Source organism: Maylandia zebra, linkage group LG13, assembly GCF_041146795.1.
Source record: "Maylandia zebra isolate NMK-2024a linkage group LG13, Mzebra_GT3a, whole genome shotgun sequence".
NCBI classification, from domain to species: domain Eukaryota; kingdom Metazoa; phylum Chordata; class Actinopteri; order Cichliformes; family Cichlidae; genus Maylandia; species Maylandia zebra.
Window position 1 is genome coordinate 13,595,211 of NC_135179.1, and position 19,368 is coordinate 13,614,578.

The 19,368-nt window shown below is 38.1% G+C and overlaps 1 protein-coding gene across 1 annotated transcript in view; it reads left to right on the plus strand.

The window, feature by feature from the left end:
- The window catches only part of bicc1a (BicC family RNA binding protein 1a), a 60,521-nt gene that overhangs the window by 1,889 nt on the left and 39,264 nt on the right, over positions 1-19,368 (plus strand). Inside the window, exon 2 of the mRNA XM_004551480.5 lies at positions 14,500-14,546. Coding sequence (XP_004551537.1) covers positions 14,500-14,546 — 47 coding nt within the window. The remainder of the gene's footprint in view (positions 1-14,499; positions 14,547-19,368) is intronic.

The following is a 19,368-nucleotide window of genomic DNA, read 5'->3' on the forward strand; positions in this document are numbered from 1 at the left end:
GCTGCACATGTTGACATTGCAGCTAGGATGCAGAGTAGGAAAGGCTGTTGGGATCCACTCTTGATCTTTATAGTCAGCTGTAGGTGCAGGTTTAAATACCACAGTGCTTTAACAGTTATTTTCACTGGTTTTGATCTGAAGCCGAGATCTGAGGTCTCCTCATAGCTACCTTGGTTATCTTGCAGTAAACATTTTGCAATCCAAGCGTGTGCAGAACATTGCAGACGATTCATTAGGATAGAAAAAGTTCAAAAGTTTGTTTAAGCCTACATGATCATATATTCTCCTTTTTTAAAAATTATTATTATTTATTTATTTGCTCAGTAGGTGTAAATTCACATCCCCTTTGTCGTCATCCCGTTTGGTCAGAGCATTCTAACATCTGGCTGTGTTTTGATTGGATAGACTGTAGATTTTGATGTGGTACATCATGTTCTGTAGGCCAGAGTTTTGGAGCATAGTGAAATCATTTTATGGGAGCTCCAGTGTATTTTTACCCAGTGTTTTATTGTCTGTGAGGTATCTCTGGCTTCTCTTTCTTGGAAAATTAAGTGTTTTTGACCCCAGAGAAAGAGCTGTGGGTCAAACCATGCAATAACCTATTCTTTTTTCTTTTTTTCTTTTTTTTCTTTTTTGCCAGATTCAGGTAATGTTCCTGCACTGTTTGCATTTTTGCTTTGTTAAAATACAGATTATATGTAAGCAGCTGGCATACATTTTATTTTATTTCATTTCTTTAAAGACATGGAAAACTTTTACAGTACTGCTTGGAAACTGCATTCACAACTAATCTTCAGGGAAACTGATGGGAGGATTTGAGGCAGATGAGAGATGACCACTTGCCTGCGTACCATGTGGTTAAATATTCATCATGTTTAATTCAAAGATTCCAGTCTGAAACAGCAATGAATAATATATATAGTAAGCTTTCATACGGTACATTTAATCTATTGTTTCAACTCCAAGCATTTTATTCACCGGTATGGGATATGACCCTCTGTAGCTTTATATTACAAGTGCATTTGCTTTTATTGGCTTCCAAATGATTTCTCAGTATGAAACCTAGCTTTATTTAGAACATACAGGTAAGGGGTCAGAGAAGGACATCAACCTACTGAGAGCCCTTTAGTCAGGGGTTGCATAAATTCTGGTGAATAAAAGTGACCCAGTAGCCCTCTGTGCCCATTAAAAGATGTTGGTGAGTCACCAGCACGTCTCCACGACTTTGCACTGAAACAGAATCCCATGATACACACTTAACCTGCTGTTCAAATCAGCCGCATTTTACTATCCCCCTGTTCTGGCACAGTTTGCTTCAGGAGAAAATGGAAATTATTAACGGCTTTTCAATTACAAATTTACTGTCTCTCGCATTGGCAGGGACACAGGTTCCTGGGCTTAGATCAGTAAATAGAGTGTAAAGTGACAACAAAATCTCACCCTAACAGCTATCTGGATTTACTGTTGTACTCTTGGCACCCACAAATAGAACTCCCAAGTTAATGGCTTGGAGACATTAACAGAGGGATGGTCTTGTGTGGGCAGGGAACAGTGTAAGAGAACTTTTGTGCCTATTACATCGCTATTCAAACTCACGAAACTAAGAAACTGGGGGCAAGTGTGGGAAAGAGGTAACATTTGTTTCCAACTCCAATTATCAAAATTGAATGCATCTGTAAGTGCAACATGATTTTCCGTGAGTTTTCACACATGTATTACCTATGTGCTCTAATATGCATGGCTCAACTGTAAGAGCTCTGGATCATTTAGACTACTAATGATTAGAGTTAAGCTGTGTTTGTGAGTGAATTTTGGCTCCTGGTGGGCCACTGTTTATACACATCCTAACAACATGTTTGCTGAGTAACTGCGACAGCAGCCTGCAATTAGACTAAGTGAATCATTTTCGTCACTGAACTAATTTGTTTTCCTGCTTCTAAACCACACACTATTGGTTAGGCTTATTTCTAAATGGAAAAACCGCTGCATATGACACTGAGAGAATTTTCAATTATTTTCAGCATTATAATGAAGTTATTTTAGACACTAGGGGATCTGAAGATACTGGTACTAGTTCACAATTTTTGAATTTGTGGGACGGAATGAAAACGTTTTATTTTTAAGCAGTGTAGAAATTCTAAATGGTAGAATAGACATTTAGTGGCTTGTTTCTATATCTAAATGATGAGGTGTAGGTTTGTGTGTCTGTGTGTGTGTGGGCGGGCGCTTAACCTCCTCTTCCTCCTGGATGCTGGGTAAGACTCGCAGGCAGGAAGTGAGTGTCTTTTGGGGAATGTGCTGCAGGCTTTCTCTTGTTCTCCCCTTTTATTGCTCCCTCTTGAGTATTCAAACAGTGCTCTGGTGTTGCAGCTTCCATCACATCCACTGTAGAGTTGTTGGACTTTCCCCAAGTCTTTATCTCATACTAAGACACGATCCTCACTTTAACCTTCAAACCCAACCAAACGCAGGCAAATCACACATCAGAAACTCTATAGTTTAGCTGCATGATTCATTTAAAATAGCTGAACTTTGATAATCTAAGGCATGACATTAGCTGTTTGCAACACTTTGCCTCACTCGTCCACCCAAAATTGCACAGCGGTGCCGTCCAAAGATGTCACCTGCTGTCGGGAACAACTTCAGTTCAGCATCTTGCTAAGGGCGTCTCACGATGTGGAAGAGCCAGGGACTGAATTGCTAGCCATTAAGCACCACAATATTTACCTAGTCTAAAGTGAAAGTAAAGATGGAGAAGCCTTACACAGTCCAACTTTTGAAAACATTTCAGTCATGAATGGAAAATATGTGCAGGGCCAGCGCAAGAGAAGGAAAATCCCATATGTCTGAATGTAAAAATCCTTCTTTTTTTTGCTCTGATGAGTTAGTCATCTGTTTCTCAGAGCTATTGTGATCTTTAAAACAGATTTTGAATGTAATTCAATAAAAATGTGTTATACTTGTAAATGTGCCAGCAGAATAGATGTACTCTTCTCTCTATTGGAATCGGTTTTGCCTTATTAGACCTAAAAAGACTTCACTATGATTGAAGTTTGAGTTATGAGAGAGTTTAAATCCCCAGTGATCAACTGATGGAAGAACTGAGATGACCGTTTTTGTTCATATAAATACTTTTTATGTACTGTCACACTGCAAAAACAATGGAGAAGGATGGGATGGGTGCTGGCTGTTGTCCCAACAACAGTTTGCTAAAAGGGCAATCAATGATGATTTTCAACCATTTTCTAAGAAGTTGGAGAATTTTTAGGCTATAAATGGAAAGATTGTAAGAAATGATCAAAAATAGTTTTTTAAGAAGAATTCATGACACTAAAATTGTAAATCGCCAGATATGGAGAGGAGTATACAGGCAATACTGTATGTTTCATGTCTGAAAATGCACCACTAAACACTACACGATATGTTCTGTGCAGCAAAAGTTGCCTGACTTATTAAAAAGAAGACATGCACTGAAAGAATATGTGTATATTGCATTTTTAGAGCACTTTAATCACTGAGTCATTTATTGTATTCAAACACACATCAGCAAATACAGTTCAGCAGTATAAATGATTAAGTTCATTTGCCTGCTGGTTTTACTCTTGACTGGATATTGCCTGGTTGCAGTTTGCCACATTTCCTCTCTCCCGTTTTCTCCTGGGTTTTGCAGATTTTACTGAAACATGCTGATACAATTAAACAATTCTATTCGACTTTGCTTACGCGTTGAATTCCTTCATCCTGGGCATGATGAGGCTTTCAGGAGCTGTAATATAATTGAGCTTCAGTCGGTGGAAAAACCTGTAATTTATTACTCAAGAAAATAAAACCAGGAGTCTTATTTCAACTGTCCAAGTGGAGCTGGAGTGCTGTGACCCAATTCTATGCTCCTGGAACTGTAAATGGGCTGAAATGAATACCTGTTTTTCTTCGTCCCTCAAACCTCTCTTTCTTCAACTCTTTTCAAAGTGCAGATTTACATTCTGTCTGGTTTGCGGTTGCTATTTTAGAAATGTTTCATGTGGGGCACCCCCGACTTACCCTGCGCTCATGTGCGCTCACCACACTCGCATAAATATGCACGCACGCGCACCCCACCCAGCCCTTATCCACTCCCCCTAGAGCTTTCATTGTTTATCTATGGAGAACCTTGGGTTTTGGCTTGTTCTCTCTCCTCATTCAACATCCAGTACAGCCTGCCTTTTCTCCACTTGCCTTGATTGGGGGGAAAACCTTTTTTTTAAAATTAATTTTAATAAGGGCACCTTTTCGATCTGGTTCTTCCCTTTGCCAGAATACTCATTGCATGAACAAAAGAATAGCTGGGGGGGAGCAGTCCTTCTCCCTTTATTTTAAGGTTAGCCAATGTCATTGATTTCATTATGTTTTTCTTTGAACTGTTTAATAATGCGCACACTATTCTGATTGATCGCATTAGCCTAGATAACACAGAAAATTTGAAGAATTGTTGCATGCATGCATCTAAGGATTTTCTGCATCTATACAAGGAAAAAATGTGCTTTTCTACGGTTGCAATGCTGATGAACAGGACATGTCAAGCGATTTCTTAACAGTCCAGTGTAATGTTTACAGAGGAGCTCTCAGCCTGTTAAATGAGAATAACTCCCTATGCTCCATGGGGGATCTAACACAGTAGATACCAGGCACCAGGAATGTACAGCGTTATGTAATCACTTGGCAGTATTCACACAAGGGAGGTCATAACGCAGACATGTTATCGAGAACAGCTTGATACTGGACTGGTTGACCCTACTACCCAGGATGCTTGAGTGTAAATAAATCTCGCTGCTAATATGATGTAGAAATAGTCTAGGTGTTTATGGATAGATATATATTTTTAATTGTATTTATTTTTTAAAGGTGCTTTAAGGCTGTTCTGAAAATTTTCTGTGCTGTCCATTCTTGTGCCCCTGGGGTCAGTGAGTAGTCTTTCTCCAATAGGCTTTTATCATTGTCAGACAGCGACATCTGGCACTTAGCGGGTGTATTTGATAGCATAGTTGCTTGGCAACCCAGTAGGAGTTGGGCTGTTTTGAGAGACTGAGAGTGACGACTTCTCACCGTAGGAATACAATAACAGGTGTTCAGCTTTGTGGATATTGATGGTGTTTTTTCAAAGCTATAAATGTAACAGCGCTATAAAAGCATCAAGACAGACTTCTTGATTTTGAGTAATGGTTGATTACTGCTTTGTCATTGTTATCACAATACCTAGAATTATGCAATCCTCAACCCAAATCAAGGGAAATCTATAGTGTTGATTGTTTTGTGCTCAAAGCTAATGTTGGACTTTAGATGACAGAGCATGAAATCTCAGTTGACAGCTGTTTTCACAGGTCACTTCCCAAGTAAATCCCTAAATGAATATCCACACACAAATGTGCAATATTTGTATGCAAAGGACAATAGTTTGAGCATTGGACACATTATGGTTTCCATCATGTTTGAGCAGGTTTTGGTTGTATGCAGGTAAACTGTGTGTGGAACACAAGTGGGAACAATTTTCTCATTTCAGCTGCTTTTGTAAGCAATGGCCTGTACCAGAACAGTCTTGAACCCGATATCTGATAGACTGTCTTAGCTACACCGGATGCACCAAAATGCTGGTTGTTGCCCCCAGTGGCAAAATTGGCAAAGTTTAGCAGATGGAATCCCAAATTGCTTTCCAAGTAGCCCTAACAAATGTGAACTAAATTTTCAAAAAGTGTCTGTTAGGTTAACAGTTATCCTCGTACGATCAGTAAATGGCAGAACTGATTCGTTCTAAAAGGAGGATTGCAGTAGGAAGCATAATTGTCTCTAACTAAACAGATTCTGTCTTCCAGGGCTTTTTTTTTAAATTGTATTTTTATTTTACAAATGTCCATGTTGAAAGCTGAGAATGCTTCTCTGTCAGTTTAGATAAGCTCACATAAAACAAAACCCTTGGCTCTGTTGTATTCTTACAGTTTCCTAATCCTGAAATGGTAATCAGATACTGTTGTTGCCTTGGAGAAACAGATGAAATGAGTCTCAGGTGCTATGTAGATGCCATCTTGCCAAAAATATTCCAGAGCAGTTTACAGGGAGACTCGAGTGTTGGGTTTTGTCTGTTTTCATTTAAATCTCTCAACCTTTTACTGCCAGGTACTTGTCAGCTGTGTGGTATTACACTTGTAGAAACTGGCTTTCATGCAAGATATTCAGACTTGCTGGTTGTGAGCAGCTCTAATTACCGAAAGACAACCTCACTCAACATTATTGATTGTGTTATTTATCATTTAACTACTTTGGAGGGGATTTAAATTATAGTGTGTAACAGAGTCTCGCATCAGTTTGTGTAATGATCACAGTGTAGATTGATGAGTCGTGTCTCTGAGCATGGCTTATCATCAGTGTGGTCTCATCTGTGCTGACTTGTGTCCATTTACATGAAATTAATATTTTCAACTTTTAAAAAAGGGGAAAAAACCAAGTCAACATTTGGGGCTAAAGGAGTTCATGGTAGATCAAATAGGTCAGCTCACAACCCAAGATCAATTTATACATATCACAGACTTTCTCATGTAATTTGCATTATTTTTAAATATGATATAATTAAAATGTCACCTTCTTAAGTCAAAGTATTAACGACTAAGATATTCTATGAAGTGGTATTAAAGTTTTTAAACCATGCAGTCCTAGCCAGGCCTGAAGAAATTCTCTATAATGCTTAAAAAATACACGTGTTCATGTGTTAACAAGCATTGCACGTGCATTTGTGGTTTGCAATAGCTTTCTCAGGCCCTCTCATTAGCTCCATGTTAAATCAGCTGAGAACTGCCACTCTGACTGTGGGGAGGGACATTAGAAAGCTGCTGTAAAAACATCCTCGTTTTCATAAAATGTGGGAATTGTAGTTTTTGCAAGCTTGTTGTTTTCCTGCGAGCATGGAACGGTTTATAAATCTGGCTTTCATATTAATCCATGTCTTTAGTTTTGGTATGCTAAGATGTCAAACCTTTCCTAGGTTTGACTTGTTGTTATGAAGTTCACCACGTCTTTTCTTAGCTTAATGCTAACGTAGACTTTTCTGCAAATGTTCCAAGTTTCACCTTAAGTCCTCTGTGGTTAGTGCCAGTACAATACCTACAGAGGTTTCTAAGCAGCCCTGCAGTTTAGAGATTTAGGTGGTGCCTCTCTTTGATTTTTGCAATTTAAAAAGATTTTGTCTTCAAAGAAATCCTTTCACATTAAGGCCTTTGATTGCTAAATCTTGCACAGTGCAAATACCAGAGACCAGAGGCAAAGTGCCGTGTGTAGTTTCATGACTAAAACTGTGTGTTTTAGTCAGACAACCATGAAAGCAGAAAAGCAAATGTGCACATGTCAGATTTTAGAAAAGCATGTATATGCATGATCCTCTTTGTAAATCCCAGTGATCTTGTACTTAGTTTGAGAAATTTGCACTCCTATTTATGGCAAATGAAACCACATTAAAGAATAGTAGTGGCGGTAGCACTGTTTTTGCACCAACATCATCTTATAAAAGCACTGTATGATTTAAATTTCACATTAGTAATTTGCAATGTATTTCCACAAAACCTGAAGTATGCATATAATATGAGATCAAGTTGCCTAGCAACCACCTATCAACATACAAACAAAAGCCTGGGCATAATAAGAAGACTTTCAACATTATGCACTCCACACTGTATATAAATGCCACTTGTTTTGCACATATTCAACTCTGTATATTTTATTATTATTATTATTATTATTTTTTTTATTTTTTTTTTTTTAATTTTACTATTTAATTTGTAAAAATGTGTATATATACACACACACACACACACACACACACACACACACACACACGTAGGAAAATATTTAGTATACACATCCAGAAATGCATACACTATTATATATTGTACATATATTTATTAGTTTCAGGTTGGCCATTCTTGTATTTTGCTCGTTTGTGTTGTTGTGTTTGCACATCTCTGTTGCTTGTGGGGCTCGCACACAAGAATTTCACTCGCATGTGCTGTGCCAGTGTGCCTGTACATGTGATGTGACAATAAAAGTGATTTGATTTGATTTGATTTGAAGACTCTTATAATATGTCTCAGCTAATTTTTCATCTGCATCTTATCAAGCTTGACATTCTTAAGAAAATGTGTACACGTGGTTCAAAGAACACATGCAGTCCGCACATGCTTACGTCACATTTAGTTTATGTGTCGGGGGAAAATGTAAACAAATAGTTTTTATCCATACAAATTGTTTAGATAGCGAGCCCCAGGTGTACAAACTCCTGCTTTGTTATTTAGTTGGTATTAAATAATTGATTTTGACACATTCAGCCTAAATGGATAATTACTTTAATCCTTGCCATGAATTTTTGTACTCTAGTTATTGGGAGAGTTGTGACTTGGCTTTAACAAAAAACACAAAAAAAGAACTTGAGCTCATGTCTCAGATTTTCCGTTAAACCAGTGTAGCATAAAACTGAAACTGTCCAAGGGTGAAAATATTAACGTCAAAAATATATTTTTATTTGATTTATTGAGCCCTATGTCTCTATTGTTTGCTTGATTGTTGTGTGTGGAATGAAGCCAGAACTGTAGAAATCAACACTGTTTACATTCCTTCAACGTCAAAACAACGGAATCTCCCAGAAAGTTGCTCTTTCCACAAAATAATGGATACCAGACCTTACTCCATCTGTCCGCTATTAGGCCTGTATAGTTTTTTTTTGTTGGTGCAATGACAGTGATTAGTTATATTAAATAATTATACAGAAAGCGTTGGAGAGTGTGGATCTGATTAACTACAACTATTATGTCTATTTTCTCAAATTAATACAATCGAGTTTGTTGCTTTAAGTTAGTGTCACATTATTTGTACCATATTTTCAAAAATACATCAGAGGACATAATCCATTGCAAAATGTGAACTGTGCTCAGGGCCTTTGGCTCATTTTTCAGCTGTGATGGCTTTACAGTACACATTGCTGGGAAGGAGGAGCATTGCATTGTCCTTGTGTAACCTGGGTAGGAACAAAACTATGGATCTATTGCATTTGAGAAATGGAAGTCTCTTTGGTATGAGTCTGGAATTGTATATACTGGTAAAATGTATTTTAAAATCTGGATATATTCTGTTTTTCAGCTCTCATGCAAATATTCATTTAATTTGTCCAAAGGAAAGCTGATAATTTAAATTGGTTTTCTCTGTTGGTGAAAATAACAGGCTTCTTGGTTATCTAAGTACAGAGGCATGAGTTCTGCAGTTTTGTTTTGTGTGTGTCTGTGTGTGTGTGTGGTGAAAGGCCTGTCAGTTCTTTGAAAAACAGGGCAAAGCTAAATCCAAAGGATCTCTCTGGTCATTATTTTCCCTTCTAATTTTATATTATTGGCAAATCATCACATGATTGTTTTGAAGCTGAGAGGGTGAATTTATTGGTTTTCTGAATTTTAAGTCTCAAACTCAACAATAATGAGTGCAAATTCCATTCACTGCATTAAAACAGAGAAAATAATCCCGGTCTTTCATAGGGCAGTAGAGAGGCAGCCTTTCAGTCACTTAACTTAATGTTCATGTGAGCAATTTTTTTTTTTTTTTTTTTTTTTTTTTGATGAGGCTGGTATTTTATTCTAATCAGTAGTGATTGATTAAAAAAAAAAAAAAAGTACATTCCTTTTGACCATCTTTGACGCAGTACCTAAAGATAACAACAAAAACATTGATGCATGTAATGTTCTTCCAAAAAACAATACTTCACTGGGATTCTTTAACTAGGCCACCCTGTGTTTCTTCTTCTTTTTTAAGCACATCCTTGGTGGATTTACTCCTGAGCTAAGGATTATTACCCCATTGATATTTCCGCTGCATGTTCGGCTTCAAACAGATGTCTTCACATTTTTCTTCAAGTAATGTTTTATATGAATTCAAAGTTGACTCAGCCCTCTATCTACGAGGCTGCAAGACAACCTAAACCATAACATTTAGGCTTCCGTGCTTCACAGCTAGTATGAAAAGACTTCTTTGATGTTCACCAAACATATGGCTGTTGCCTTTTTATTTATATGGCACATTTAATTACACATTAGCTCTTTTTCCTTAACATAAAAGATAAAAACATAAAAATCTATGTAGGTCTACTGTGCCTTAAGGCAAAACAAGAAAAACACGTATAATGTTATTGTAGCCAAGCAATCCTTTGATTCTTCTGTGTAGAGCCCATCACTCCAAAAAGCTGTGGCTTTTGCTTTTGTGGTCGCCGACCAAAAATAAATTTGCTTTATTGTTCTTTTTGGACTTTTGGACAGCAAATTCTTTTTTCCTGTTACACATCCCATTCAGGTCAAAGTTGTGCTATCGGTTTGTAGACACACAAACACACAAACAAACTGTTTTTATCATTTACGGAATATTTCTAAACTCAGACTAATGGTATCAAAGCTTGAACTTGAGATGATTATTCATGCTTTTATTTCTTCTCGTTTAGACTACTGTAATGGCCTTTTTACTTGTTTTAACAAATCAGCCTTAAATAGTCTTCAGACTGTGCAGAATGCTGCAGCACGTCTCTTAACAGGCACCAAGAGAAGATCGCATATCACTCCAATCTTGGCCTCCCTTCACTGGTTACCTGTAAATTTTAGGTTTCATTTTAAAATTTTAGTTCTAACCTTTAGGGCCCTACATGGTCAAGCTCCTCAATATTTATCTGACCTGTTGAAACCACATTCATCTTCTCGGGCTTTAAGGTCATTAGATCAGACACTGCTGGTGGTACCGCACACTCGTTTTAAAACTCGTGGTGATCTTTTTCAGCTTTGATTTGAGTTGTTGATCAATGGTCATGAGAATTTGCATATTAATGATCTCCCAGCCCATCGTTCCTTCAGTGTTGCTAGTTTCTGTCATTATGCAAATGTACTGTTTGTAAGATTGGGAAAACCTGCAGTCAGCTCTCACTGGAAAACAATACGTCCAGATTAACAGAATAATAGAACCAACTTTTGGGGATTTGCTTACCTGGATGATTGAGCATGATCAAGACGTTACCTGCAGATCCTGGGATCTAATTTGCTTTACATTTGCAAAGAGCTCTCAAGACCCAAGGCACCCTTTTCCCGAATCCCACCTCCAAAGCTGCTATAATTACTTCTTTTTTTTTTTCTTTTTTTTCTCAAACAAGTTATAAAAAATTATATACACTGGAACTCATCAAACAGTCTGTCTCTGCCTTGGATTCTCCCACGGCCAGTTTACACATATGGCAACAGGATGTTTTGCTTTTTGCACATGGCTCGTGTTTTCAATCTTGTCCCATACCAAATTCCATTTAGCTCCTCATTTATGCCAAAGATGGAGTTGGAGTCTTTGCTTTTGCGAGTTATCAGTGAAATAAATGTAATTTTCCTCACTTCAGTTTAGTTTGTGTACTGCTAATTCATAACAGTGGCTTCAAGGCACCACGGCAACTTCTTCACATTTTTTTTTCCCCATTTGGTTCATTCATTTAAAAATGCATTGTCTTATTTGAATATGTGAAAATGTATGTGAAAATGTCATACAGCTGACCAAGAGTTTGACTTGTTTAAAATCAGTGAGTGGATAGGTATTTGATGTTTTCCTGCTTCTTCAAGCATTTTGTGCAACTTTACCACCTTATTTGGCTATATGGAGCCAAATATAATCACATCATCTCCTTGACTCCAGTTGGGTTACAACACAGATTCCAACATAGAAAATTATTACCAAGTAGAATAATATTGTAAGTTACCTTTTGGTTGGCTTAACCTGTACTTGTGTCACTATTTTGTCACATATAGGCAAGATAAGAGGAGATGAGATGATAAAAGAACAGCTGGTCTACTCTGATAGACAGTGTGTTGCTTTTATTTTTCAGTAGACATGGGGGAAAACCGACGCTGCTGTTTTCCTTTTGGTTTGTCTTAGTTCTTACAGGAAGTGACACGGTAGCGGGGTCTTTCATAATCTTGGAACTTCAGACCACCTACAAAACTGAGCTTTCAAGTCGGAGCAGTTCTATACTAAAGCAAATACTGGATGAAAACACTTAAACCTACATTCACTGAGATAAACTAAATATTCTGGGAGTTCTGTGAATACGGAACACGTTGTTTTGTATTTGGTAGCCGCATAGTTGTAACTGTAGCTCAAATTGACACTCATGACATTTTATGCTTTATCAGTTGTTTGTCATGGGGGGAGAAATCCTATGGGGTATACCCTGGGTAGGTCACTGGTTTATCGCAAGGATAACACAGAGAGGGAAAAACACCAACCATTTACATCTCAATTTAGAATTGCCAATTATCCTAACCCATGCATGCCTTTGAGAGCTAACCACACAAGGAAAAAACAGCAACTGGCTGGCAGGATTTAAACCCAGGACTTTCTTTGTGTGAGGAACGATGCTAATCACTATACCACCACAGTGCCCGTCTTAAAATTCCCGCCTAGGATGCATGACAGTCACGAAAATAAAGTATATGATGTGAGATAAAGTAAAGCAAAAACAATTTTGCATTTGGCAAGCAGCGGCCAAGTATTTTGTGTGTTTTACCTGACAAATACCTTCTCTAAAGAATCAAATACTGATTTGTAAAATATTTGCATTCCCAAAATTAATACAAATTACAAGAGAAATTACATCAATGCAAAACAGCTTTTAGTCCATACCAGTGTTTACAGCTCGTCACAGCCCCCCGCCATCCTGTTCACCCTTATTAGTCTCGTCTGTTATCAGATTAAGCACAGCAGAATGCTGACGCTGTCATTATGAGCATCCGCTATCAGAGGCTCTTAACGCAGCTGAAGAGACATCCAGCATTGATTCAACAAGATGCTTATTTTCCCTTTCGTGACAGTTGTTAATGTTGTTGTTGCATAAGAGTGTTAACAGATGGAATTTTTTTCCGATCGGTTTCCAAAGCAGGAAGAATGGTCGTGGACATAAGCTCGCTTAAATCAGACTCTCCAGATTCAGATTCACAAGTTTCTAATCCACTTTTTTGTGCTTTTGGATGCAATGATGAGCTAATATTCATGTTATCAGTGTATTGGGGTGGTGAAAAGGATGCAGTGCTTAGTGAATTTTAATTATCTGTCTTTTAAAATGTGGTGTGGATAGGAAAGCTTCAACAATCCTTTCCACACCCTAATTTCACAGTGGGATTATCATCATATAATACTGTTTGCACCGTGTACAATCTGTAATGGGCTTTTTTCTTTTGTTTTTTTTAATGGGCCAGCTTTTATAGGTTTGAGGAAATTTTACATAAAACTCAACGGGGCTCAGAGGGCATTCACCATATGGTTGCTTGCTTTTCTTTTTTGACGTAATAGGTTTAGAGCTCCATTTAGTTGCAGTTACGTTCTTGATTCATTATAACTCATCATAAATGATTACCATTATGGTTTTCTAAAGCCCAACAGTCCAGACAGCGATATTTACTGTGCGATAAGTTTACCATACATATTTTTTAGTTATTCAATTTGGTTCTAATGTTCAAAACTGCAAAGTCACTTTTTGAATACATTATACTTCAGCTGTCCATTCAGAAATAAATGTTGAAATGTTTCGGACACTTTTGTCGTCATTGCACCGAGGTCAGCGTTTTTGACTGAACTGTAAGTCACGGCAACTCTACCGCTGCAGATGTTTCTGACCCAGATTTACACAGACTGCAGCAGATCCATCTTGAGAACGTTGACCGAAATGCATCATTAAACTCTCCCTGTATTCCCAAATGACAGGAACATGAGAATTCTCCTTGGATAGGAGATATGTATTTTGCATTAACAGAACTTGCCACAGCTTGGAGGACTTGCAGATGTGCTGGAGAGACTTCAGGCCTGACTTGCTCTGGTGGTTGGCTCTGTGCTTCTCTCCTGCTTACTGTATCAGCTAAGGGAGTTTCTTGGCATTTTCACCTGCTTGGAAATTTACTTTAAGTCAAACACCACTGCTTCTCTAAGTCCTTAGTCTGTTTACACCCAATGTTTGGGAATTTTAAAGTTGTCATGTACCATTTCCAAGGCCAGGCATTTACAGTATGCTGACAGACAAAAGTCGTAAGTGTGAATGTTATTTTAAGAAGTGCAAAACCAACATCAGTCAATCCAAGTGTGGTATGAAATGCTCCATTAATGGCTACTGTAAAATGCCCAAATATTTTCACTGTATCCATCAATTTGTTACACGGAAGCTGTGTCCAATCTCTAGGATTATAGAAAATTGCTTGGAACATTTTTATACCATTCTTGCAAATCAGCAGTATCGCTATGCATGCCAAACGCAATATGCAAAGAAATGGAGATCCACCATAAACACTTTACTGAGTGCAGATACGGTAACATTTTGAGGACTGGATAATCTGTGTGTGATTTGGCTGTGTTAGGCTGGATTGTACATTTAAAAACTGAGTGACTGTGTGGTTTTGATGAATTTATATTTCTCTTTCCTCTGTCTCACTCTAGCTGCCTCTGAGGGGAGAGTCAACGGTGGGGAGGATTTCTTTCAGAAGGTGAGTGTGTAGTCTGCACTTGGATAATGTGTGCTTTGTCTCTGGGTTGTTTTCAAGCCCACTGAGCAGCACTTCACTCATTGGTAATGGAGCAGATGCTCAGGTGCTCCTTCAGTCAGTCCTAATTACAAATGTAAACAAATAAAAACAATGGAACTACACTGACGTTAAACCACTCCAGGGCTCTGATACTATAACACAGCTGACACAACACTGGGTGGGGGGGGGGCTTTCTCAGTTACATAATGTACCATAATATACCAGCTTATCTAAAGTTTAGAAACCCTAATCCGGCCAAGCAGTGCATCACTGACTTTTCTGTGTGAGCAATTTAATGAAATGTCCTCAAGCTTCACTACATTCAATGAAACGAGGATTTGGCTCAGTGAGTTTAAATATTTCTGAATGGGTGACAACTTGCTCACATTCTCGTACTGGTACTTGGGGAACAGTCAAGTATGACACTGTGGCTGTATAGCTCAGTTCTTTATTAACTGATGCTCTTTCATTCATACCAGTACAATTGTTTATTAATTGCAAACTCTCAAGTGAAACCATTTCTGACTATTCAGTAATGTGACTTTCTCCTGGTTTTATTTCTGGAACCTATCCTGACAAGGGCTTGGCAATGCAAACTTGATCACCATGAAAAATTAACAAAAGACTAATCAAAGTAGACTGAGTTGGTTGAGTTACTGAGATACAGTATGGTGCAAAAGTTTTGAGCCACCCCTAATTTCAGACTTTCTTGCACTCTGTTAGCAGTAGAACCACGAAGGGGGTCATTTTCACTCCGTGGCATTTAAAGAAAATATCGAAATTGGTTAAAATATAGCAAATAGTGAATTTTAGGATGTGTGAAATAAAAATGAAAAAATAATAAATAAATAAACATAACCGTTTATACCTAGAACAAATGAGGAGGTAATTTAGACCCAATAGAAATTAATGTAAAACAATATTGTACATGCCAGGTTGCCTAGCAACATTTACTATTTATACACTTTTTGATATGATGCCTGCTGTAGTGCAGAGTAGTAGTTACTGCAGGGCCAAACGTGCAATGTATGGGAGTTTGAGCTGAAGCAGAGCCACTCAGAGCACGGAGTGTGTGACCGAACGTGTGGAGAACCGGGCGAGTTGTTGGCTTTATAGAGCAGCAGGGGAACTGCAGAGAGTCCAGAGTGTGGGGAACAAATTGCGCAAATAAAGAGTGAAATCAAGAGCAGAAAAGTTTTGGAGCTGCGGAGGTGGATATCTACAGACTGAGGCGAAGCAGTGAGGATGCTGGACGACAGGCTGCAGGACCGGTGATTAGAGGCAGTTGTGGATGAGATGTTAAACTTTCACTGTTAACTGTTGATAATGTGTTCACGCATCAACAAATCACACCAACACTTGCCTCTAGCGGCTTTGTGATATTTAATGAAATTATCTAAATCATTTATAAAACCAACAAAATCTCTTAAATCTTTTTACAGTCAGATCTTACTTAATTTTCAACTAATTTATCTAATTTTAGCAGCATAACATCTTCAAGAAATGACATTGCCTTTGCTGCTGTTGTTTCAGGACGAGGTCAACTTTGCGGTGGTTTTAGGGAGTCTGGTCTTGGCTTTCTGAAAGCCTTAACCTTTTTTTTCTTTTTTTTTTGACGTTGGCTGCTTTTTCACTCATTTTCAGTCCAGTATTTGAACCTGAGAATTTATAGTGGAATCTTCTTTTATTCAGGCTTTACAGGGGATTTATGATTCTCTGGTCTCCCCGTTCTCTCCGGGTACCCCAGCTTTCTCCCACAGTCCAAAGACATGCAGTTAGTTGGGTTAGGTATCTAACAGCGATCTGTCCAGAGTGTACCCAGCTCTCGACCTATGGTAGCTGGGATAGGCTACAGCGACCCTGACAAGGATAAGCAGAAGAGAATGGCTATATGGATGTTAAATCTACACAGTGGCTACGTTCTAACCACAAACCCGTAGGAAACTCTACACCATAACCTATGATGCAACTGTAAACTCCCTGGAAAATTAACTAGATTGGGCGTTGACACAGCCCACAATTATTGTCACTGCTGCTTTTTGTCCTGCAGTTTTTGATTATCAGTGAGAGAGTAATAATCATAGCCTCAATATAAGGACTCACAGATGTCAGCTAATTCCTGGAGGGAGATTGCCCAAACTATTGGAATGACACAGAAAAACGTGAGGGACACATGTGTTTGCTTCCAAAAAAATGAAAGACCACAACAAAGACTGGGGACACTAACATATAACGAGCAACTTAGCAAAGAACCAATTTTAAATTGCATCTTCGGGCATTTTGTTACTAGCAGCCTCTCACAAAAACATGTAAATTGTTCCCACTTCTTCAGCTGAATTTATGAAAAATGCTAAAGATAAGGTGATTCCCAACAAGCAATCATCCACAAACTTGGCATATCTCTGCACTGTATTGTTAATTAAAGATGAGGGAACTGGACAAGTGAAGGACAATGATACATGATACAGGACCTGATGGATGCATGTGGACCTTCAGTAGATAAATCTAATATTTGTTGAAGCCCTATCAGAAATGTCTCAACAAATGGGTGGTTGTCAAAAAGGAAGAGAAATGGTGATAAAGCTGCTACATACCATGTTATCTTAGAACATTACAGAAGCAGTGTAGGATTATCCTGATAGCGATTGGGGGGGGGGGGGGAGGCAGCCAACATCCAAAAAAGAGCTTTGAACGTCCTTTAATAAGCCCAGAAAACTTTTTGTTAAGACTCTTTGCATAAATTATTAGAAAGCTTACCTAAACCAAAGGCGATCATACCCAATATTGACTTTAAAGCTGATTGATTTACTCTTTGTCCCCCTCATGTTAAGAATTATGTAAAATGATATTAAAAGTAATTAAAATAAAACAAAATTCTATTGATCAACAATTCACAATACTAAAACTTCAGCTTACGGCTTAAATTTATAGATTTTCCACAACCTGTCTGCATGCATATGTCACAAGAGAAAAGACTGTGCAGATGCTGACTAAGATCACAACATTGTGTCGGGCAGAGCTATGTTTCAACTCATGTTTTGGGAGTAAAAATTGTCTGTCATCAGACCCTAAAACAAGAGTCATTGCGACAAAGCATTTATAGCTTTTTATTTTTCTAAAAAAAAAAAAATGTTGGGTTATGTCTTTTCCGTCTGTGCTTCAGTTCTAAAAGCAGCAGATCAACAGTCTTGCATGTAGAGATCTGATGTCCCTAAGGTCTTGGCAGAGTGGTGCCTTTGGCTTTGAAGTGAATGCAACTTTTCCAAAGGGGTATTTTAGCAACTTGAAGTGCAAGACTGAGTAGACCTGTATAAGTTCAAGCATTAAATTACACAATGACGTTTTATGTAAGCAAGTTGGAAAGAAAAAAAAAAATTAACCGAGACTCTGACTGTATTAAAACGTACTTTGCAAAGTTAACACCTGAAGCATCATCTGCAGATACAGAGGTTGCACTTCTCAGTTATTAGACACATTGCATGAAATGAATAACGAGGCTTCTGCAACACATTGTATCATTACTGTGTGTTATAGTCAGCTGTTGTTAAAAAAATAAAAAAAAACACCAAATGCTGTACATAACTATGATTAATGGAGTGGTATGTCGATTTGTGCAGCATTTGAGTCGGTATATAAAAGAAACTGTCTCAAACGTAATCGAGATTGGTCATTGCATACAGTCTAATCACACTGACAACAGTTGACCCAAATTGTAAGATCTGACATGAAAATTCAAAGTGTATATTGAAGTATATTGTGGTTTCCTTAATTTATCTCAAGTGGATTGATTTTTGTTTAAAACTCAGCTTCCTCATTATATTAAATCTCCCTCTATACTATGTTAATGGGCTGTAATGAAATAAATGATGGACAGCGGTCTGCTTTAGCATTCCTCCTTTGTCTATTTTCCGTATTTGGTTTTGGAGGTTAGGAATCAGAGTTAAATGTCAAAGAAGGAGGCAATTTAACTGTCCCTGAAGCAGTTTTCAAAAACCAAGTAATGCAAACCAGGCGCCTTAAGATTTCCCTCGTCGGAATTTTAACAAGGACTCTCGATATAATGCACTCTAGTTCTTCCTTCACTTCTTTTGGCTTGGATAGAACGGCAGTGTTTAGGATATGCAGTCTAGATGTCTACCTCAAAGCAGGTCTGGCAAAATACGCCTGGTGGTGTATTGACTTTGCCAGCCATGACTTTAAAAGTCCTTGACTTGAATATTGTCACAGCTTGTTCAAAGAAACAGTGGTTACTAGAGGTTAAATTGACAATTAAAAATTAGTATGCAGCTGTTTGAGTTGGCAGTCTGGTAAGAAGCAGTAAAGTGCTAAAGTCATGTTTTTATTGTAGAATTTCCATTTGGACAGCTCTGTATAGTTTCCCCTCTGATAGCGTGATCACCATACATGCCCAATTTGAGTTGGGAAAATAAACACACGGTGTAACTGTGGATTGTTGAAAGAAAATGGATGAGGTGTGTGAAATACCTTGAAGTTGATGAAAATGGAAACTCTTAGTTGGACCGCTTCCTGCCCTTCCAACACACCCATGAACCACACACACTCAGTGGGACTAATAAGGCACATACGAAGAAAGTCTCTCTCACACATAAGAAAGCATATAGTCATTTTTGACGCACACATTCTTACACTTTGGGTGTTGGGAATTAGATTTTGTAGTTGCCTCAGCAGTTGAGATTTTTAGAGTTCAGTCTCTGGCAAGAGCAGCACAAAATGATCCACCCCCGCACTTTCTTCCCAAGCCTGCCTGCTGCAGTTGATCAAA